Consider the following 25,173-nt stretch of genomic DNA (forward strand, 5'->3'; position numbering starts at 1 on the left):
GCAGGAACATCGATCCTACCATATTATTATCATTATAGTTTTAGTTTGATTCAGAAATATTAAGAAGCGTTATTCGATTTTCACTCAACTTTACCAGCTCCAAAAAGCTTACAACATAAATATTTCAAAAGGTAAACGTTTACGATGAGCTTCCCTACCTGAGCTGCGGAAGAGGTACCATGTTTCCTTTGTGAAGACAATGTGGCGCCTCTCTGAGCTTTTTGTGCACTGTTTTTGTGTGATACGTAACTACCTGAGGAGCAGTACTCTCGAAGCCACACTCGTAGTCCAAATAAGCTTTTGTACTCAGAATTTGGGATTCTACTAAACGGGTTGTTCCCGCACAAATCAAGCACAGAAATCGCTAACGCTCTTCCAACCTGAAAAAAGAAGGGCGCTCAAATTACTTGCAAGAACTCTTTTATTACTTTATCTTTTTATACAATACATGGAATTTCAAATTTCACCCCGAATATAATTACATATATTCAAGTACGCCTCGCCATTACGTATTAAGTAACAAAAACTATCTCTCTGTTATTTCCTAAGAAGAAGTGGATAGCCTACATAATACACTTTGTCTCATGGACTGAAAGTCAAGCACTAACTTTCTTATTTTTAATCTAGAACAATATGATGGGACGAGAACTAAATACGCTAGCTTCCGTTAAACATCTACGGTCAACTCTACGAAAGCTATCATACGGCTCTGTGCACTCCAGGAAACTATTCAAACTTTGTAAATGACAATAGTGCTTCAGTTGAACAACCAACTGTAGACATTAATTCAACTATACTTACTGAATGGTCCAAGACAGTGATGAAATTAATAACCAGTTTTAATAATTACGGACAACAGAAAGTGTGAGGTTTGATTCTTTATGGCATTCTAAAGAAAATCATCTGTATATTAGTGATATTCAGAGGTTTCACTTACAATCTATGTCTACGAAAGTCATTATCAACTGGAAAACAAACTTCTAGCAATACAGCATATCTAAAAAACGTTCTACTATATCTAATACCTTCTTAATTCTAGGATGTAACATTATTTTTCTTTGGATAATATTGTGAAAGATAAGAAAAATAAACACACTGCTGAACAAGACTGCACTTATTTAATATAAAAACACATTTACACGTGACGTTTCGATCTTCTAGCCAAGATCCTCATCAGACGTACACTGAGTGATACAAAAAATTACTCAAGTATATACACACACAATTCATCTCTCTATCTGCTCTCTCATTGGCCCGTTCAAACAGCCAATCAGAAGCGTGGAAATATATCTGAACTGACTAATGGGACAACATAACATTTTACCAGAAAGAAACAACAAGGAGCAAGCAATGTATTCAATGGTTGCTTGCTCCTTGTTGTTTCTTGTTGAATAACTCACTTTACAATCTATAAATATCTAATTACATTTCTGACTATTACACCTACAATCAAAACAACTCGAGTCAACGTACCTCTTCAAATATATATGGCGTGAACTTGGGAGGAACTACATACGTCTGTACAGCTGCTTTAATCATATCCCTAGAGCATGGAGGCAGAGCGTTGACCGTCCTTCCTGTGTTGTAGTTACACTCCAATGTGTAGCTGCGGACGAGACCTGTTGTCTTCAACACAGCCACTCTTCCGGAGCCTTCACGACTTAGACCATCGTGTCGATCCCTACAACAAACAATTACATAACATTCAAATAAATAAACTGTGCTTGATCTTTTTCATAGAGAATAAAGAGAACAGTGCAATAATTTGGAATATATATATTATTTTTTAGGTTGTTTTTTAACTGTTTTCTGGGCAATCTTGAGGAATTCGTTGAACGGTGAGTTCATTCCTTCGTTCCATGCATTGGACACTGATGTTATTGCAATGTTAGGCATATACACAGGATGAATCTGAAAGATGTGCACAAAATCCAGGAGGTGATTCGTGAAATCAAAAGAAGACAAAAGAGGCCCTCTTTCATGTTGTTTAATTCCGCGTGGTGTTCGAGTGACAGGGGTGCCAACTTAAAAGCGACAATGGAATCTTGACAGTTGGAACGGAACAGAAAAATAAGAACAAACTGCGGGAAGTGATTCGTGACATCAAAACTAGTTATATGTGGCTATGAACATCACCAAAATGGTACATTAGGCACTTTCGCAGACAGAGATAATTTGTGTATTCTGTTCTGTTCCATTTGTCAGGATTCGACTGTCGATTCCAATCTGTCCCCTGTCACTCGTACACGACGCAGAATTTGACAAGTAAGAGGATTTTTTTTTTTTTTTTGGTCTTCTTGTGATGTCCCGGAGTTTGTGCACATCTTTCATGTTCACCCTGTATACATATAAGATATATAGGAAATAGATAAGAAATACATTAGCAGAGTGTTTTCGTAAATGGTTACTGCCACTGAAGTGTTATATTCTATCTTTTAACAATTTAACTTAGAATTCATCTCTACGTGTATTATGTTTGACATATCGACGAGAAATTAATGTATATTGGATCATTACTATTGAAACACGAAGGTAGTACAACATGTCCATAAAAATACTATGATACTTTAAAATGGTATTACGTCGCTTTGGATAATCGTATTTAAATTAAATCGATCACATTTGAAAGAAAAACTCAAATATTTTTGTGCATGGCAACAATGGGCGGGATCAAACACAAAGTAAATTCACTCATGTTAAAGTTGTGATTAGTCGACATGGTTTCATTGTTGGATATTTAACAGACTCCTGGAGGTCACTTGGGAAGCTTTTATGTTTCTGTACTGTTATGCCTTAATGGGCCAACGTTTGTCTTGTTGTGTTCTTATTAAAGAATAAGTTATAAGGAGTTATGGCGATCCCACACAAATGAAGTTGGTGTGTTTTGGAATAACACAGCACGTAGAATCTGGTGCACGTTCATCGTTTATGTAAAGGATTGTGTCTATGTACTACCATTGCCTCACCACAAGTAAGAAATGCAAGTTCGTATCATTGATGTCATCCAGTTCATTTCATCAAATATGATGGAGCGTGTGTGGTGTAAATGGGAGTATTGTCTTGATGTTTACATCGCCACTCGTGGGGCCCACATTCAATGTCTATGAGGTATAGTAAAATATATTTGAGCTTTCTTTCAAATGTGACAATTATCCAAAGCGACGTAATACCAATTTAAATTATGAAGTATTCTTATGGATACGCTGTATTTAGATACTTACCTTCTGTGAGAACTTTATTTCCTCTTTAAAGTACAATATATAAAGAATAATTAAGGTTTTCATTTCATATAATATGCACTTATGTATAATAAACGAATACAATTTCAATGTGCCTTGGGACTTATCAGGTTGATGATTTCCACACCACTAAATACCTCTGGTGTCTATCAAAACCAATGTCTTCTAGAAGTATATCATATTTTTCATACGTAGGTGTTGAGCACTGTATTACCAATTTATCATACTTACTGATAATGCGCCTATATAGTGTTTGGCAAACCCTGAGGGAATATATGGCTCTTCAGGAACCAGACTGTGTAACGTAGTTGTTACCTCATCGGCACAATATGCCAAAGATCTCGGGTTCGAGTCCTGGTCCTGTCGTTCATTTTCTTTTGACACACTATATATCACTGAATTCGCACCTATAGAGGAATTGGTGAGTTAAAAATCAGTTTCCGTCATTTATCAATTCTGAAGTTCCTGTGTATGTTATTCAAAATAATTTGTATCATAATCACAGTGTTCGACACTAAAGTACTTTGGATGTGTATTGCCCCGTCCATCTGACCTTCCTTATTTACTGTTGTACGGATATCCAAAATCTCAATGTTTGTGATACTATAGCGTCCTTAGTTTGAAATACTGAATAATAATAGTGGTATTATGAATCTTCGTTTAATAGGAAGATTTGAATATTATGATAAAAAAGCCTTGTGTCCATCTTCAACACAAACTAAACACACTTTCTTACAAGGCTGTCTATAATCTTTATTATAAATTAACTAGAAATGTCACAGTTTCGGAAGTGATATACTTTCGAAACTGTAACATTTCTAGTTAATTTATAATAAAGATTATAGACAGTCTTGTAAGAAAGTTGTATTTTGTTTGTGTTGAAAATTTGAAATAGAATAACTTAACGTAGTGCTATTTAGAAGTTCTTGTTGCTAACACTGTTTATTGGTGGTACTGGATGGTATATCAAACAATGTTATTTCCCCTCTCGACTTGGAAGAGTACGAAATTTCAACGTTTTTCATCTATTAGTTTAAGATTAGATGGGTATTTCAACATAAATGTCCACCCCATACACAAACATTTACGTACACAATAGAATTTTTTTCACGATGCCTCAACAAAATACAGTAAAGGCCCTTTTATCTGCGGGTTTGGGTGGCAAGGGCACCGCGAATAACCCGAATAAAGACTGAAAATGATGTGCAAACACGAATATATATATATATATATATATATATATATATATATATATAATATTTAGCATAAAAATTATGTTTTACTGTTTGTATTGGTCGGGTTATCAAGGTCAGTGATCAGAGAATGTGAAAGCCTAAGAAATGACCAAAAACAAAAGATCAAGAGCTTGCCACTCCGAGAAGGCCTATAGGATTACGATGCACAATAAACTTGTTAGTAATTTTCGACCGTCGCACTGTAGGGCCTATTGTATTTTTTTGGTTGTTGGCTTGGATTTTTGTTTTACGTTCGTAATAACCCTCCAATGGTCGCCCGCGGACTCTTCCTCCGCACTGAACAATGAATATCATTTATCACCACGCAAATCACTCTTCCCAATTACAACAATCGGCTTCTGCTTATCCGAGTAGAAAAATCTTACGTCCCACGGTTATGCTGGCTACGTTAAAGGAGATGGTGATGATGACAAATGAATAAAATGGTAGAATGAAGAAAGTGGGAGGTAACAGGAGAACCTCGAGGAAACCCACGCACACGTTGTTTGTCCACCACAAAGCTCACTTGGCGCGGGCTGGGATCGAACCAAGAACTCCATGCACCAGAGATGAACGTTCTACCACTGAACCACCACGGCCCCTGCTTATCAGAGTAGTGTTACACTTCGAAACGTGTACTACTGTTTGAAATATAGATTTTTACAATGCAATTTATTTTTATGTTTAAGAGCACACAGTACTTATTTGGATGCAGAGTGTTAGTTCGCAGCGACTACTTATGCAAAACAATTGAGCGCGACTGCAGTACGGGTTAAAAAAAATTCTCGGCACTCACGGATAATCGTAGCTTTACTGTATTAATTTTGTAAAGTAATGTAAATAGTACTCTTCTTTCCTGTGCAGTTCAATGTATAAATAACAATACTCAATTAGATGTCATTTATTTTGATCTCTCAAAGGCCTTTGATTCTGTCAGTCACATTCTTCTTCTTCTCCACAGTCACATTCTTCTTCTATTTCTCTCTTTAATCACCAGCTGTCTAAAGGACCGTAAACAGAAAGTTGTTATTTCAGGGGCGACTTCTAACCCCCAACCTGTGATCTCGGGGGTGCCTCAGGGAAGCGTACTAGGGCCCCTGCTATTTGTCCTGTATATGGACGATCTCTACACTCACCTATCAGTTAATCCTGGTGGCCTTTTGCTTTTTGCTGATGATTGCAAATTATATAGAGAAATATCATGTTTCCATGACACAATTGCCCTACAGGAAGACATAAATTATTTTGTAGACTGGTGTGAAATGTGGCAATTGAAACTTAACAGTAAGAAATGTGACGGTATTACAATTACTCTGAAAAAGTCTCCTGTTCCCTCCAAATACCATATTAACGATTTCCCTATAACTCATTCTGCCAGTCATAATGATCTTGGTGTCATCTTTGATTCGAAACTCTCGTTCTCTGACCACATCTCCTCAATAGTTAAGAAATCAATGCGTATGCTGGGGCTTCTTTACCGATTCACTGAACTACGTACTGTGGCATCATTAACAACATTCTATAAAAATCTAATGGCACCCAAGATCGAATACTGTTCTCCCATATGGGCCATGGCCGAACCTACACATCTCTCTAGACTTGAGTCTGTTCTCAATTTCTTTATTGCAATGTACGTTTTCGTGTTCCCGCACTTCGAATATTATCTAAGGAGGAAATTTTGCGATATCTTAATATCCCGACGCCGGAAGTACGCAGAAATAACTCTGATTTGAAGTTTCTTCATAAGATTGTAAATGGGAACCTAAGATCAGAAACCCTAATTCAACAACTATCCTTTCATGTCCCTTCCCGCAAAACCCGGAATACCCACCTATTCCATCTTGCACGCCCTAGGTTGACAATTATACAGAGGTCTCTTTTTCACCGAGTACCCAACTATTATAATAATCTAACAAGTGAGGTGGACATTTTTTCGAGTACCCGGTGTTTGAAAGAGCAATAAAACGCGTGCTGGTAAATAATATTACTTGTGCACTCTTTGTTAATACTATTGATGTTACTGAGCTCCCTCGTGGCTAAGCGGTTAGCGTACGCGCCTTTGGCGTGGGAGACCCGGGTTCGATTCTCGGCGGGAGCTCATGTGGTTCGGATTCCACGTTAATCAGTAGGTCCACGTCTCATATAGCCTCGCTGCTGAACGGGACGCTAAACTAAAATCAACTCAACTATTGATGTTACTGTTGTTGTTTATTTTTTAAATTCTCTTTCTTTTTTCTTTTTTTCCCCGCTTGTTGACATTTCCCTGTGTAAAATGGCACAATTATGCTGTACCTGAGAATTTGTTCAATAAATAAATAAATAAATAAATAAATAAATCGATGAAAGCTTCATTTGACTTACTTGAGATACATATTCCGCTCAGTGAAGTTGCAAGAAGAAAAGTGGAAATTGGCACAATTCAGGGCCATTATCTTTGGAAGTAGCATACATTCGATGTGGTCTTCCATCTTATCAAAGTGGTTGCCATACATAAAAATACCTACAATAAATCATCAAATACACAAACATTTATTAATTTTTATCACTCGATCTACTACCTACGTCTACATCTTTAGCTTCTATAACCATTGGCTGCTGGTAAACTGCTGTCGCATATTTTATTTGACACAACATAATAGTTTCTACATCATCATCACAACTTACCTGTGAAGATTAAGGAACATCTAAAGATACAGGGTTTGTCCGCGAAGTAGTAGAATTGATGTTTTCCCGCCAAAACGTGGTGAAGGAGAGGGACGTTACTGCGCTGTTGGGAGTCTTAGCTACCAGCGCACCAGTCATCAGTCGTTTCCAAGTCTTCACGGAATGTAGATCGAGTTTAAAGTGAACACTTTCAAGGTGTCTTGCCATCTTCACAATGAATCGTTTGTTAAAGCAGCGTTACGCGGTGAAGTTTTGCGTCAAACTGAGTAAAACTGCGAGTGAGACCCATGATATGATCAAGATTGCGTATGGGAGGATGCCGAAAAGAAAACCCGCATGAGCAAGTGGAAAATGAAATTCACTCAGCAAGTGGAAAAAAATTAATTGTTTTTTTTTTGGGGGGGGGGGGGGGACTGCAAAGGAATGGTTCACAGAAGTTTGTACTGCTTGGTCAGACTGTGACTGCTGCATTCTACGTGGAAGTGCTTGAAAGACTCAGAAAACGAGTCACCTGCATTCGTTTAACAATCGCTGGATTATGGAAGCTTCATCATGACAATGCGCCAGGCCACACCGCCTTTGCTGTCATGGACTTCCTGAGCAAACATGGTATCAAACAGCTTCCCCAGCCACCCTACAGCCCAGATGTCGCTCCTGAAGACTTCTTCCTCTTTCCCCGACTGAAAAGAGCTATGAAAGGACGGCTCGGTCCAGGCCATTCAAGAGTCCGTAACAAGGGAGCATAAGAGCGTTCCAGGGAGCCTTCAGTGATAGGCAGAGTTCGCTGGAAACGCTGTGTTGATGCAGAAGGGGCATATTTTGAAAACTATTAAGTCCAGGTGTCAAAATTGTGACTTTTTAAAGTTCAGTCCTAATACTTTCTGGAGAAACCCTGTAAAAGCAACTACCAATAATAACGTCAAGCAACATCAGTTGACGAATAAAATATTTTGCTTTCACGCCCATACGTAATGCGTTTTACACTTGTGACATATACAGGATATTCCAAGAAAACCCATGAACATATTAAACAGAACAAGCCCACTCTCCTGTTCATGTGTTTAAGACGTGGTAACTTGGAATTATTTCAACAGCATACTCAGTCAATTTTAAATTAACGAACGACGGCTTCTGAAAGTCAGATAATGGTCAATTTAATCCTTTTTTTTCCTTTTCTTTCTTTCTTGTAAAACACTGAAAAGAAACATACTTTCATAACTCCTTAGAGTTCGTTTTAAAATTCGTGCTGAAATTAGAGATATCATTGTACAAGATCAATAAGAATATTTACGACACGAAACTATGTACTCCTTACAACTTAAAAATTGATAATCTTATGAGTGCTTACCTATATCGTATGAATTTTAGAAGCCGGCGTTCATAAGCCAACAAAACACCAAAGGAAACTATTGGAATATGAAATTAACACATCTTAGGCGAACGAATAGATGAGTGTATTGTCCTTTTAAGAATAATGTATTAGATGTTACTTTATTGTGAGTGTTCAGAAAGTAAGGTTACAAACCCTGCAGTGAAACCTGTATATACAGGGTGATTATACGGTTTACAACTTCAATCAGTTATAACTCTTCTTCATTGAAACCACATACAAACTTGGTTTATATGTCATTATACTGTAAAACACTTCAAGTTTGACTCACGCAGTGAGTAGTTGCGGAATTGACCACACACGGCGCCATCGATCAGTCGTTGAAAATGGAGACTTTCACTGGTGCGGAAAGAGCTAAGTGACGTTTCCTCTACCAGCCACAAACTTTCGACACCATTCTGCGACATGCTGACGAAACATTACAGTCTCTCCATAAACCACTACCAGCTGCCGGTGAATTTCAGCCGCGGTTACATGTTTTGCCCACAGAAATTGAATAACTGAGCAGACTTCTTCGCTGGACCAGTTACCCAAACGAGTCGCCATTTGTCTTTACCTACAACTAACACTGTAGGTGGCGGGTGGCTGAAACTCTGCACAGTTGCCAACTCCATGCATTAAATTTACCGCACGCTCCTTATTCCTCTATAACAGACTTAATTCCAGAAATATCGGCCCTGTAACCTTAGTTTCTGATCCTCCCTCGTACATTTCATAAACACATTATTTCCGTAAAACTGGTATGTAGCAACCTGAAACAAAATCAGGAATTTATTTTCCCTTATAGATTCACCACAGCCCTTCTTAAGGGATCGAAAAAGTGAAAAAATTAGCAGATTAATCTAGAAATTTTCACCTCGTAAAATGGTGAATCAGAAATTGTTTGAAAAAAAAAAAAAAAAAAAAAAAAACCGAGAATCTTCTATCCCAATACATATAGAAGAGGTAAACAAATGAAAAGTGACTGCTTTGGCTTTGGTTAAAAGGAAGGAATTCTTGGATATATACTGCATGAAACAACCTTTTGCTCCACGAGGATTTTGTTTTCTCCCCATTCATTAACTTTCGTTAATGCACAAGAAAAATTCTATGCATTCAGTAACTAAATAACTAATGCCCCTCAAAACTACCATGTTTCAAACTACCTGCATTATATACCGCTCAGAGATAATTGGTTTAATCAATTATTAAAACCAAGTCAATTAGTTTTCAATCTTTTGACTACTTAAATAATAGCTCTTACCCTTTTTAGAAGCATGACCATGCAGATCCACATAAAGGAAGAGTCCAGAGTCCTCTTTCGTCTTTGGCACTTCAACCTTTGGAATAGATTTTTCTGGAAGACTTCTGCTGGCTTCCGACACAAAATGAGTGCCTACACTGTCCTCGCTGTCATGCAAGATGGCGAACTGCTTGGAGAAACAGTCCGCGCTGCTGCTACAGTCACTGTCAGCACCGATGTTCCAGCCTTCGAAGCTGCTCGCACCACCTGACCACTTCCGAGGAGCCACGGATAGTAGCGTTGTATCTGACACTGATGGCGAAGTAAAGCTAAATCGCGTGGATTCATCAAAAATTTCAGCGTCTTCTCCTCTCTCGGTCACAATTTCTGGCTTCTCTTTCACTGCAGCCTCTTGCTTCCCGCACTGGTGTTCGCCTGAGATTTCACAGAAGAACCGATTACATTCCAAACATTTGTCCAAGTTATTCTCTTTCGATGCCTCGGAAACATTGTCTTTCACTTTATTTATATTTTCTTCCACGAACTGAGACGTTACCTTCAACTGAGGGATAGGAACAACCGATGTCTCGGAGGAGCTCTTCACAGGGGACGAACTAACGTCCTGAGAACTTCTGGAAACACTTAGATCTGGACTAGAGAGATCAGACGACAGATCAGCGTAACCTTGTTGGTTCTCATGACTAGAATAATCCTCAGGCTCTATTACGTCCTCCACCTCCTTCCCATGGTGGTAATAGCGGATTAACGCTCTGGCAGCGTACACCGATGGATGCAACGAGAACGATGGATTCAGGTAGACGCGATTAAGATTCACGCCACGAGTGTCTGTTCGGTAGTGTCCTCTCGCGATGCCGTCAGGGTTCAGAGTTGGTATCAGTTTAAACACATATTTCTTTCTTAACATAACCGCCACGGGATCATCCTCTTGAAGAATAAAGTTCAGAAATCCATTAAACACAAAACTTGACGGAGTTTCTCCCGGATGCACCCTTGCACTGACGAATATCACCTTCTTCCCTGTGAACTTAAACGCACGAGGCACATCTGGCTCTGGAAACAAGTCCTTCAGCCTCACTTCTGTTTCGTCTGTTATTCCATGATGAGATGTTACAGTGATGAGATCCACTCTCCTCCGATCAAGCGAGTAACACACACATTCTCTGTGATAGTAAATGACGTCCTGCCCCCCGGTCTCCTTGTATAGGGTCTCGTACTTCTCACAACGACTGTCGATTGTCTTTAACATATTCTGCAACTCACTGTACGAGTACGGGTACGTAAATGCCACATACAACACAGCTCCTGGGTTCTCCGGAGTCCGTACTTGGAACGTCAAGATAAAGTTCTTGTCATCCATCTGTAAACATACAAATATATCCATTCAAATTATATATGCACCGAATACACAATGAATTTGGCTACACGAAGTTTTATTTTTACTCACTTTACAGTGAAATATAGAGGCTGATTCATTAATATTGAGCCGAAGTTAATATACTACTGTATCGCGCATTCGCAATCTATCACTGTGAGGCAGCAAGCATATCTTGCCAGTCTCACGGTAGAGCATTGTAATCAAGCGCACCGTAAACAAGACAGTCAAAACTGAACAGATTGTGAGAGGGGTTCATTGTGACTCTTTCCAACGCTAAGTTCAGGATGTCGCACATCACAGAAATGTGTAATTTTCGTGTAGGTCGTGCCACTGTGAATTGTATTATACGGAAATATTTGACATAGAGTCCTGGGCTCACAACACCGACGCAAGCATAAAGAAACCGGTCTCCCGCGAAGAGGACCTCGCGGCTATTTCGTGTGGTTCGGCGAATGGCGATCTCTGAAAATCCCCTCACACATACACACACACACACACACACACACAGCAGCAAATGCTGTACCTCACAAGCAACAATCAACTGCGCCATTCACAGGGATTTCCGCCTCACGGTCGTTCGCAAGAGCAATGTGCACGCCCTGAAACCGTGTCGTATGGCTGAGCGGAAAAGTGACTGAAGGAGGCTCTATAAACGTTATCTAGCAGGCTTCGCGTCAACCCTTGATGAGGCGTGGATTTACCTCACAGACTATGGTAAAGTTCGTGCCATTACATACAGACTTACTGATGCCAAGGGCTGAAGCAAGTTCTTTCACCAGTGTGCAGTTTCCCAAAAGGATTCATGATTGTGGCCATTTCTCGTACAATGGCAAACTGCGTCTCCGATACGTGGAAAGAGGCCGCGGTGGATCAGTGGTAGAGCGTTCACCTTTGGTGCATGGAGTCCCGGGTTCAAACCCTGCTCCCGCCAAGTGAACTTTGTGGTGGACAAACACCGTGTGCATGGGTTTACTAGGGGTTCTCCCGTTTCCTCCCACTTTCTTCATTCCACCAATTCATTCATTTCTCATAATCACCGTCTCCTTTAGCCTAACCGGCATAACCGTGGAACGTAAAACTCAAAGATTTCATTTATTTTTTTTTTCCCGAAAGGTGGAGTGAAACGTCAAAATCTATGCTGCGTACTCCCAGACTCATGTCCTGACTGAAGTGTACTAGCATGAAATTCCAGCACTCCATGGACAAGACGTGAACTAGGCTGAAAGGAATCCTGCCACACGGCGAAAACCACTGAAATTCTATCGCCGTACGGAACAGGAAACTGGAATTTCGCTGACCTCCCTGTCAAGAGTTCAGATCCCAGCCCAGTGCACTAATGTGATTTCGGAGTCCGCAAGCGGCGCGTGTCCCATTGTTTAGTCTGTACAGTCTCTGGCTTGTAGAAAGCCTGTAGGAGTGGAAATGAAATGAAATCTTTGAGTTTTACGTCCCACGGTTATGCTGGTTAGGCTAAAGGAGACGGTGATTATGAGAAATGAATGAAATGGTGGAATGAATAAAGTGGGAGGAAACGGGAGAACCCCGAGAAAACCCACGCACACGGTGTTTGTCCACCACAAAGTTCACTTGGCGGGGGCTGGGATCGAACCCGGAACCCCAAGCACCAGAGCTGAACGCTCTACCACTGAGCCACCGCGGCCCCTACCTGTAGGAGTGGAATGCAACACCCATGGTCCATCTGCAACACAATCTCCTGGCATGTCAGTAGAGATGGTCTGGTGATCGAACACTACCGGTGGAGGAAACGGCATTTCCTAGGTATGTGGCACATTCAAATTCGGCTCTATATAAATGAATCAACCTTTGTGTAAGCGTTGTTTTCTCCTTAACACCTAACAGAATAAAGTAATAATAATAATAACACTCCCCTCTATCGTGCTTGAAATTCGTTAATCCTAATTAAGAAGATATGATAAGGTTGTTCTGAGGGTTCTGGAGAGACAAATGGACAATGAAAATTCTGACAATGTATTGTAAAAAATTGTCATTCCGGTGAGTGCTATTTTATCAAATTATAAGCAGTTAGACACTAAATATTTTCTTCAAGTATTTTCAAGCGTAAAACGTATTATCGACCTCATTCGTGGCTAAGTTGTTAGCGTACGCGCCTTTGGCTTGGGAGACCCCGGCTCGATTCTTGGGGGTCCTGGGAGATCATGTAGTTCGGATTCCACGTTAATCAGTAGGTCCCGTTTAACATAGCCTCGCTGCTGAAAGGGACGTTAAACTCAAAATCAACTCAACGTATTATCATCAGCAAACAACACAGAAATTTAAACAATGCGTGATCACATCAAACTTTCAATTGATGTTCCACTTGTGAGTTTATCATGCGGGAAAGCAGATTCACAGTATTTAATAAACGTTACAATAGTCATACAGATTCCAAATCTCAGTTCCAAAGATAACGTTTATTTTTTTTTTTTTAATACCTGAATACAAGCGCTATACTACAACTGTCTGTTTTCAAACGATCCGGATTATAGAATATATCAGTTATCTTAGTACAATTTTACTTCCCACAGCAAGCAAGTACCTAAATTATTTCATTTAATATCAAGAATTTGACGTATATACTTCACTCATTTATAGTACTTCACCAATTCATTACTTGAAGACAGCGACGTATTAGTACATGACTGCGGAGCTTTATATAACAATGGCTAAGAATACGTATCTGAAAACATAAATTGTAATAGCCTTCTAGATTCAGGAAAGTCATATTATTTGTTAAATAGTTATTTCATACAAACATAAACTAATAAATTTAAAATTTTCCTTTTTTTAACATTGGGAATCATCTAGGATACGAAAGTAGGCGGAGTTAGGCTCTTAGCAATTCACATTAATGTATATCTCAACGATATTACATAATTACCTCTTACTATTTATATTCATTTACTGCACAGAGCTCCTCTGTGGCTAAGCGGTTAGCGTACGCGCCTTTGGCGCGGGAGACCCGGGTTCGATTCCCGGCAGGAGCTCATGTGGTTGGGATTCCACGTTAATCAGTAGGTATCAATCCACCCTGGCTCTCAGCAATTCACATTAATGTATATCTCAACGATATTACATAATTATATTTTACCATTTATATTCATTTACTGCACAGAGCTCCTCCGTGGCTAAGCTGTTAGCGTACGCGCCTTTGGTGCGGGAGACCCGGGTTCGATTCCCGGCAGGAGCTCATGTGGTTGGGATTCCACGTTAATCAGTAGGTCCACGTCTCATATAGCCTCGCTGCTGAAAAGGGACGTTAAACTCAAAATCAACTCAACTCATTTACTGCACAAAAGAATAGGACTTTCAATATTTTATAGTAATTCGTTTTTATATTTATCAGCTTTCACTGTTTGTAATAGTCATCAATCGATTAATATCAAGAAAAAGATAAAAATATACAGAATTTAAAGTACTTTCCGCCCAGTGATTTATTTAGTGTCTCGGAAAGCTTTAATTCATCGACTCGTTTTAATAAAATTTGCTTTGTAAATTGATAGTAATATTTTAAAATTAGTAACAGCAAGTTTAAAATTAAATAAACAAGTATTTACAATAAAATACAACAATCAATAATTACAATGTTCGGAACCTATTGGAAGCATTCAACAGAAAATCATGTTTTAAATTAAAATAAATTATTAAGTAAAAACAGATTTGGAACGATCGGTTTTCAGATTGTTACATGCTTTATCCAAAAATAATTAGGAATTGAACCTAAATTGCACAGATACAATATGAAAATACCACTAAAAGCCCCAACGAATATAGAGAAATTCCTAACTGATTACAAAAGCTAACGAACTGAAGCTTTTTCGTGAACAAGAGTATGCGAAGTGCTCAACGAATGTAGTAAGTCTTCTTTCGGCATTACAAAATGCCATTATTAAAACCACTATCACTAAATACACTGAAAATACGTACCACGTTTATTTTCAACACTTGAGGACAACACACTACAATATTGCCCATGTCCAACAGTCTTCAATAAAATAATACAAAAAGGGAAGTTTTCCAATTAATTTTCATTAAAATAAAAAAATCAAAATTAAAATGTGACAAAGGAAATTTAAACAAAATATGGAAACTATGAATCATATGTAAAGTAACCACAATCTACAAATTACACAGTAAATGGAAATATTGATAAAATAGTGCTTGTCTGGATCATTAAATTTTTAAAGCACTTTTTTAAGTTTTTAGTTGTTTTTTTTTTAAGTTGACGATTATGCACAGAGGCTAAGAATGATGATGATGATAATGAAATGGTGGAATGAATTAAAACTCGAAGATGATCTACGTACACGGTGTTTGTCCAGCACATAAAGCAAAGTTTTGTCTTCACTGTCCATTTCTCTGCTCAAATCAATCATAACAATCACACTCTATCTTCGTGATTCAGGTTGATGCTTTTAATCCAAAATATTTAAAAATTAAACTTTAAAAACTAACATATAGAATAACCTGGAATGAGACTTTGTTTTATGCATCCTAAATGCGTACAACAAAGACGTTTATTATTATTATTATCCTATTTTTAGCATCGTACAGTTTCTGACCAACAATTAAACACTTCGTGTACAATTAATATACATCATATATACAATATATCTATCTAGTAGCAGGGAAAAATACACCTCATAATGAAATATAAGATAATGTCAAATAAGTAAAAAAGATTTCTTGGAATGCTTTAACACATTCAAGTTTTCTACTCTCACGTTCATTAAAATAAATAAGTAAAACAAGTTGCCTTACAATTACATTCTTAGCTCAATGTAACTAAATTCATTGCTTCAAAGAACCCGTCAATCTTTATATAATTTTACGTGGCTGCTATAGTAGATCTAGCATTACCTATTAAAGGAGTCACTCAAGTTTTTTTATTTATTTTTCTTTCTTTCTTTCTTTCTTCCTTTTTTTTAAATTTCATCTTTCCAGTATAGCGGTAGTAGATGTACAGTTTGTAGTACGTACTAGAAGTAAACATTAAGTAAAAAGCAAATCAGAACCATATAGTAGCTAAATACGAAGAAAGAGGTCACAAGCGGTTTAAATCTCACTCACCGTTAGAAGAACACCAGAGATACTTATAATCCTCAACTAAGATTTTAAAACATTTACAAGAAAAGTTCGGTTGGATATGGAAATTGTAATGATTTACATACAAGAGTGGGTGTACAAGTTAAATCTGGAACAATCACAACTGATGAACGCAGTGCGATTAATTTGGGTTTCACAGACGTAGAATGTAGTACAGTGACTATATTTTGGAGATTGGAGCAATACACATCAATATATCGCTTAAAGGAAACAACTCATATATAGTTAGTATTTTTCAGAGGTATTTCAGAAGAAGCCAACAGTCTGAAGGGAGAGCTTTATCACTCTCTGCTGCACTTTCCAGTGTTAACAACCATGATGGATACATGGAGGCTTTACATACTGATAGATATGTCTGTCTATTCGGGCTCGAATTTAAAAATTACGTTAGTTCCGATTCTATCTTGAACTATAGGCTCCACGTTTAACTAACTTCAGTGCTGAGAAGGGATGCTGAACTTTGTCATGAAAAAAATTTAGTTAAATCAAAATATTCATAATAACGGAAATAATAATCGAACTAATTAGTCTTATTAAAATTAAAATTTAAAGAAAAAGCCTGACCACCTACTTTTCTTTTGCAAGTTTCGTACTGTTGTCCATAAGTGAAATTAAAACCAAATAAATGTGAATCCATTTTTTGGCCGAATTAAACTATTTAAATTTGAGACTGTCTTTAAAAATCGAAGACGTTAAGACGTTCCCCTATTTAGGAAGTCTAATATCCTCGGACGGAAGAAGTGAAAAAGACGTAAATTCAATAGTAGAAAAACTAAATAAGCATTCAAAAGGAAAAGAGGACTGCTAACATAAAAAAAAAAAAAAAAAAAAAAATGTGTCGTTGGACGTTAGTAAACGATTTATTGAGACAATGATATGGAGCGTGGCGCTTTACGGACCAGAGACGTGGACACTGAGAAAAACTAAAATATCCAACCTGGAAGCATATGAAATGTGGTGTTGGCGTACAATGCTGCGCATATCATGGACCGAAAGGAAAAGGAACGAAGACGTACTAAAAGAAGCTAATGAAGGAGGACAGATCATGAAGATAAGAAAAAGAAGAAACAACATGCTTGGTCATCTTATTCGGCACTCCGATTAGATCACAGCGTTGATAGAGCGAAAGGCACAAGGAAAACCAGGAAGAGGAAGACCAAGGATAGAATATCTAGATGCAGTTACGAAGAAGAGACCTGTTCAAAGTATAAAACAGCTCTTTCAACGGAGAGAAAAGTCTTAAAATTTCCATATGAAATGAAATGAATGAAATGAAAATGTCTTTATTGAAGCGGGCGAGGTTCAGCCATGGCTGCTCTACCACCTAACCCTTTATATTGCCTACCAACCTATGGTTGAGGTGAGAAAGAAGAATACTATATTCTTAAAAGGACAGTGGTAGTATTTAAACGTTGATTTTTTTTTTCATTATCTGGGCAATGATGAAATAAATACATACATTAATTAAAAATTATAACTTTTATGCTTTAACTTTTTCATTTTATCCCATATGGTATATTCGTATACAAGACATTAGTATATCTAAGATAAGCAACGGATGTAACTGCTACGTATGTACCATTGTACATCAAACTTAGAACAAGAAACGTCCATCATGAGCAGAACATAAGCAAAATAGTTAAGAAAATGATTTAGGTGAGATACACGAAAATTTCCCGCTAAACAGCACAAGAGAAAAATCAAATTCCTAAAATTTATTTCTTAGGATATTTTTAATGAATCATCTATATAAAGAATATTTAAAGGGCTCATTACCTTAAAGAGAGTCCTAATGATGTGGGAATTCTGTGAAGTGTTTTCATTAAGATACATCGCAGACCTGACAGGTTATCACTGACATCCAAAAATGTCTCAATAAGAACGTATCGGGCATTTCTTTTCACAGAAGACTAGGAAAAAAATGTAACAAACAGAGCTGGTGACTCACCTTTCATTAAAATATATTCTCGTAAGTAATTTTACTCTAACACTTGTAGGAAAATTTTACAAATGGTTGGGTTTGAAACTAAGTTCTCGATTTCATATAGAAAATGAAATCGTTCAGTTTTACGTCCAACGGTTATGCCAGCTCTAGGCTAAAAGAGACTGTGACGATGAGAGATAAATGAAATGAACTGGCTTTTTTAAAGTGTTAGAATCCACAACAGGAAAACAAAGATCATACTTGAATTAAAAAAATCATAAAAGAGTTTAACAACGCAGAATTTCTGTTTTCCCCCAAAAAAATGTGGACGGAAAAGTCCCAAAACAGCCCGTTCGTTCGCATCTCTAATTCTAAGTGAATCCACCGAGATGAACCTTGTACGAGGAGCTACCAAAAATTTAGGAGAATTTCTTCGTAAAAATCAGGAAACTTACCTCCCCTCCCAGTACAAACCGCCGTCTCGTGTTTGTATGCGATGATTCCAGAGATTTTCCACAACTGCTGTCGATCTCCTTGTACCTCTTCGATGGATGAAAACGCCGCCCTCTCAACTGGAATTTCACTTTAAGGAACAGAATAAAATCGCAAGAGCCAAGATTAAAAAACAGTCTCGATGTTTGTCGTTCGAAAGACGAAGAACAAACTTCGCTGGAATTGGTCTCATGTTCAGTTCATCCGGTAGAACGCGCTCACATATCTCTATGACAGTGCAGTTTCCTAAAGATCACTTCAAGCAATTATTTCGCGATTGTTTCTGGAGTTACGCATGATGACCAGATGTTTGTCATCCACCACAGAATCCCGACCACTTTTGAAACGCTTTCTTCAGTATTTGGTGGATTACAGCTCTAGTTTTACTTTACTTATTTGCGTCAGCTATTTTTAAATTCATTGACACAGTAGAACACGGTGCAACCAAACCAGCAGAAACTAAGAAATAAGTGAATTTACAATGCCAGTTGGAAAACTGCTCAAGAGACAACTAGAGAAAGGAATTTGTACTCTTTGGGAGGAACATTACAATTCTCGAAAGTTTGGGCAGCGCTTCGTATCTAAGACTACGACAAATATTACATAAAAAACAAAATGAACTTACAGAATATGTTGGTTTCTCTCGAATTCTCTCCCAGTTGGGTTTCCCAGGAACAGTCTTGAAGACTGGCTGCATTCCGTGGCTATACAGCTTCGCCTGCCTATTCATGTTCATCACGCTGATCTTCAACACGGACTGAGGAGGACCATCTGTAATATAATAAAAACTGATTATTACTGACAAAAAATTAAGTTTCTAAAACAGTGACAAAAGTAAACTGCTTTCTTTTTTTAAAATTCACTGAGACTGCAATCACATTTATGCTTACAATATGCAGAAAATATTTAGCGCTACTAACTGCGATTCCCGATATTTTCTTAGTTGTATTTCTCAGAACTTATGGCTTAAGGCTAGTATTTCCACTGACATAATAAGATCCAGAACAATATCCAAATGATGAGTAACATATGGAATAATATATCGGAACAAATGCTGGCACAACCTGAACACATTATGCTATTCAGGTGGCGATTACTTTTGTTTCGAATTGTTTTTATACAAGATCCTGAGACGAATATTCGGACCCAAGAGGAACGGGAATGGGGAATGGCGGAAACTTCATAACGAGGAACTACATAATTTATATGGTCTACCCAACATTGTTAGGGTCGTCAAGTCTAGGAGACTTAGGTGGGCGGGTCATGTAGCTAGAATGGAAGAAAGTAGAAACGCTTCCAAAGTCTTGACTGGAAGACCCATAGGAAAACGACCATTAGGAAGACCTAGGCGCAGATGGGAGGACAATATTAAGATGGATCTCGCAGAGATTGGAATACAAAGTAGAAACTGGATGCAGTTAGCTAAGGATAGAAGTCAGTGGAGAGCTTTTGTGAACGCGGCATTGAACCTCCGGGTTCCATAGGCCATAGAGTGAGTTAGTTTATTGTTTTTATACATATATAACAAATACTTATCACTTCATTTGCGGGGAACTGAAACCCTGATTACAACTATGTGCCACATTACAGTAGACTGGAGGGAAATGCAAAGGGTCTCTGGAAAGCTCCTTTCAGGTGTTAATAGCTCCCTATTTAAATTTTACCACTGTACATTACTATTTTTGGATTTCCCATGCAAGAGAAACGCTGCCCTATATCTCGAATCTTATAGCTATTTTCAAAAGTAAATGAATAAAAATTAAATTTCTAGAAACTGAAACTGCTTGGGAGTGCAAACGTTATACATCTTATTAAAAAGCTTTCAAAGTCAGTGAGTATAAATTTTCTTACTCATGCTCGTGAATCCGAATTTAAAAAAAAAAAAAAATAAATAAATAAATAAATAAATAAATAAAAAAATAAAACAAATAAAAATAAAATAAATAAAGATTCCGCTGAAGAATGATATAGTTTAGTGGGAGGAATAAGATTTTTTGGGGTGCACTTAGTTATTTTCCCATGTCTCTGACCCCCATGACTTCACAGACTCTCACCAACCACCCGCCAATTCTCTTCTTTTATTTATATCCCCCTCTTCGATAAATGGAAGAGAGGCCTCAATCTGGGAATACAGATGGTACGAATTAGCATGAGATTCCCACTCAATTATAGGGAAAATGGTATAATATATGAAGGGTAAGGGGAAAAAACAAGGAATGTCCATGTATGTGCTTTTTCGGGTGCTTTGTCCTATCTGTTGGTGACTCTTGGTACTATTTGACTGTATATGCCATGCATACGTAGATATAAAATGTCAATGTAAAAAGGGGCAAAAGATGTAACTAACCCTATTCTTCTTGCGCGGTTTTCAATATTAAATCGTTTTCTCGAAAATGCAGTTTTGTGACATTCCTTCTTTTTTCCCCTTACCCTTCATATGCATTTACGTTGGCCACATCAGCCTCGTAACAACTGGATGGTCCGAGGTCCCTCGTTGTAACATCTTCCTGGCCCGTCACCACCAATATGGAGGGGCAAGGAAGAGTGTGTGATCTTTCCTAGGCGAGACAACTCATAGCAAGCGAGCGAGCGTGTGCGTGCGAGAAAGAGATAAACTATCTTCCAATCCTAGAATAAACTGGCAAGATCTAAGATATGAACGGCATGAACAGAGGATCAGTCAACATTCTAACTTATGTAATAATGCAACGTCGTTTTATACCGTCTTTGATTTTAACACACCTGTTTATTAATCGTTGTGGTTTCTGTTCACGATTTATGAAACGAGACGTTCTCTGTAAACTACACAATTTTGTATGACGCAAAGCACCTGTAATATATTTTTGCAACAGTCCCTTCGAGGAGAACCCAAAGAGTTTAGCCTATGAAGCAGAAATATTTGAAGGAAATAAAGTTCTCGAGTAAGAAGCCTTTTCAGTTCCTAATACACTTTTCACAACAGGCAGAGATTTACTAATCTGCATACTCTGGAAAACTCAAAAGTTGTTCTAGGAAAATATTTCTTCTTAAAATAATAATAAAATTAAACTAACAGTAGCTAAAGGTAACGTTTCCATCTTGAAGTATTTTCATCTATCGTTCTTTTCTTTCAACACAGCCGGGAATTTCACGACTGTTAACTTTAGGTTGCCTAAGTATTCCGTAGACTTTAACCTTGTAGGGTGAAACTTTAATGGGAAATCAGTAGTACAAGCAGTAACTTCATGGATCGTGGGAGATTTTGTTATCGAAAAATACGGTAATATTCTGTCATTTTTTATTATCAGTTTTACGTAATACATTGTGGTATAACGATATTTTATTTCTGCCCTTAATTAAATTAGATTATGCTTGTAGTTAAGAACTTGCAACGATAACAGGTATATAATGTTAGTGTACATCCAACTTTAGGGAAAAAGTGATTTAAATGTTACATTAAATAGAAGAAGGAAACGAAAAAGGAAGTTAGTTAAAAATTGTATAGATTAATATATTGAAGTTTCATGTTGATTTGGTCGTCATGGCACGGTAGCTAGGACACTTATTTATTTTAAGAAAGATACAACGACTTAGGACGAAACATTATAAAGAAGCAAGTAAGTTTACTGTGATGTATAACTCCCCCCCCCCATATATATATATATATATATATATATATATATATATATATATATATATATATATATATATATAGGATGTTTCAAAACAAAACCGACAACGTTTGGGAGGTGAGTCCTGACACCAAGATAAGACGAAAAGTGTAGACCAACCTGAGTGCATAAATGCTTCCTTTCGGAGTTATAGGCTCCCGAAAATATGAAGAAAAAAATTTAAAGGTCCATAGGTAGCTCCAAAACTATGGGACGTAGCGTAGTCGGGTCAAGACTTCACTTAGGAACTATTATGTGTGCTATCCAAAAATACATGTTTCATAATCTCAAGATAATCACGCAACAATTTTTATAGAGGCAGTTTGGCTACGGACATATAATTTGAAGTACTCACCAAACACCTCTATAAAAATTGTTGCGGAAGTACCGCAGGATTCTGAAACATAGATATTTGGATAGGGCACATACTAGTTCTTAAATAAAGTCTGCACCCGACTACGATAGGTCCCATCGTGCTTTAGGTATGGACCTTTAAAGTTCATTTTTTGAAGTTTTCGGCAGCCTATAACTCCGAAAGGAAGCATGTGTGCACCCAGGTTAATCTATACTTTTTGTCTTATTTTGGTGTCAGGAACCACCTCCCAAACGTTGTCGATGTTATTTTGAAACACCCTATATATATATATATATTGAAGACTTAAGTTACGTCAACTAATGTGTTATTATTTCTAAAGTAAAATAGTGAGTATTAATAATTCGTACAAGTGAAAAATAATTGAACTGTGTGGGTGGACCAAATATATCGTTTTAAAGTCAGGCAGCCGATATATATAAGAAATCTGTTTCTTACATTAAAAAGGAAAATGATACAAAGTGATTCAGAGAGAAATCATTTACCTTTGATTCCAAAATAGAACCAAGTCCTGTTCCCATTTTCAAATTCTGTTCCAGCACAGTCTGGCTTCGTCCACACCATGAACTCATAATCGAAGCCTTCGCTTCGATTGGCTGCCTTCCCTCCGTCATCTGAAAGGAAGCAAACATTATGGTTAAACGTTACTGAAGAAACTATAGATAAGAAAAGAGGTTCTTTTCCGTCAAGTTTAATTAGTATGATATTACCTTAACAATACATCACTATCAAGATTTTGCCGTATATTACGACACGAGTTCTTTTCTCAATACAATGCATTCACTAAGGCCAAATTCCGAATGGACGAGTACATAGTTTAAGTACTATGGGGAAGAAGACAGTGGAAATAGGACTTTGGGCATTTATGGCCATATGAGCCCATCACGTTCCTCGGCGATCACACCATCCCGAGAAAGACAAGGAAGACAGGAAGTGGCCAAGGACCTATATGTTAGGCATCTGTTGGTGTGAATGAGGAAAACCCAGGAAAATATCCTTCAGGATGGCTGGCATGAAAAAGCTTTTTACACTTTTTCGACCGAGTGTACCCACCGGGAATGGAACCCAGGGCCAAAAGACAGTGATCTTAGAAACCGTAATTAACCTGTATTATGCCATAATATTTAACATTATGAAATTATTTGGAAAGTCGCTCCTCCCATCTTCATTCCAGCACTTGGAAAAACGGACGTAGAGTTGAATTTACGTTCTCATTTGTCCTTTTCTAACACTGACTGTATCATGAGTCATTCAATTAAAAACCCGGTGGCCAGCTAAATTCTTGCCACTCATACAAACATGCAATTATTAAGCACACAGAAAAATGTATAATTAAAACATTTATAAAGAACTTCAGGAAATAAAACCAAATTATACTTAATACTACGCAGAATAAATGTTGCCAACTCTCACACCCAAGAACTAATTTATTCATATATAGCGCCTTCGAGCATAAGCGGGAGGAAATAAAAGTGCTTTACAGTATTTTGAGCGAAACTATTAATTGCAATCCCCGTTCTTATCAAGATTGCCATTGTCTGGATTTAACTCAGGATCTGTAGTTCTAATGTAACACGATTCAAAACGTTTCTTTAGGATGTGACGTGGCTTCACTAATGACATTATTTGGACATACTTAGATGTTTAGATAAGAGGAAAAACTGCACAACCTTGATCCTTCGCGTCTCTGACTCTGGCATCAATACTCTCTTAGTGATACCATGTACGAAGCATCATATTGAAAGACAGCCAGCAGTTAAGCTGGCCATGTGCTTTTTAATAAAACGAATCATGCTACGGTGAATGTTAGAAAAGAACAAATAAAAACGAATGCTTCAATGCTTTATTTATCTTTCGGAATGTGGCTGTTGATCAGGGTAAAAGAAATTATTTCGGCCGTATAATAAAAGTTACTTACCGTTTTGTTAACAAAATGTCTCAGACACTGTCTTTATTACATTTTTAAAAAAGATCTTTAATTGTGTATTACATGGACGAAAGCACCTCTTCATATTCACAGGGTTCCCCCTTTCACAATATTTGAAACATTAACAATTCCAAACTACTACGGCTTTACGAAACAATAATGACAAATTTTCAGTGAATTTAATGAATATTTTGCACTCGTGCAAAACTTAAGTTAGAAGCATCAAAATGCTTGTATATACAAGTTATATGTCAGTATAGATAGCTGTTAGTTGTATAGTTAATTTCCGTCGTCAATAAATCTTTTCCTTCTTTCTTTCTTAATAAGTGTCTTAACAGGTTGACTGCCATGAGACGCAAAATTGGGTTTCAAGTACTGTGATTCGTGAGGTTGTGATACCCACTTTTGTGTCTCACGTCACCAGCTGCTGTCAATTGTTAACATGGTTATATATATATATATATATATATATATATATAAAAATCTCTTGGCTCCAGAATGTTACACGGTACTCGTAGCCTGGCTCTAGAAAGCAAC

The 25,173-nt window shown here is 37.5% G+C and overlaps 1 protein-coding gene across 3 annotated transcripts in view; it reads right to left on the reverse strand.

The window, feature by feature from the left end:
• Positions 1 to 25,173, reverse strand: part of LOC145663222 (cytosolic carboxypeptidase-like protein 5) — a 107,609-nt gene that overhangs the window by 77,439 nt on the left and 4,997 nt on the right. For all 3 annotated transcript variants that reach the window (XM_081729586.1, XM_081729585.1, XM_081729584.1), the window contains exons 3-8: positions 23,195 to 23,323; positions 19,312 to 19,457; positions 9,772 to 11,128; positions 6,836 to 6,974; positions 1,474 to 1,681; positions 159 to 380 (exon numbers count right to left, since the gene is read on the reverse strand). In XM_081729586.1, the coding sequence (XP_081585712.1) occupies positions 159 to 380; positions 1,474 to 1,681; positions 6,836 to 6,974; positions 9,772 to 11,128; positions 19,312 to 19,457; positions 23,195 to 23,323 (2,201 nt within the window). The remainder of the gene's footprint in view (positions 1 to 158; positions 381 to 1,473; positions 1,682 to 6,835; positions 6,975 to 9,771; positions 11,129 to 19,311; positions 19,458 to 23,194; positions 23,324 to 25,173) is intronic.

This window comes from Thermobia domestica, chromosome 10 (genome assembly GCF_964235325.1).
Source record: "Thermobia domestica chromosome 10, izTheDome1.hap1.1, whole genome shotgun sequence".
Taxonomy (NCBI): domain Eukaryota; kingdom Metazoa; phylum Arthropoda; class Insecta; order Zygentoma; family Lepismatidae; genus Thermobia; species Thermobia domestica.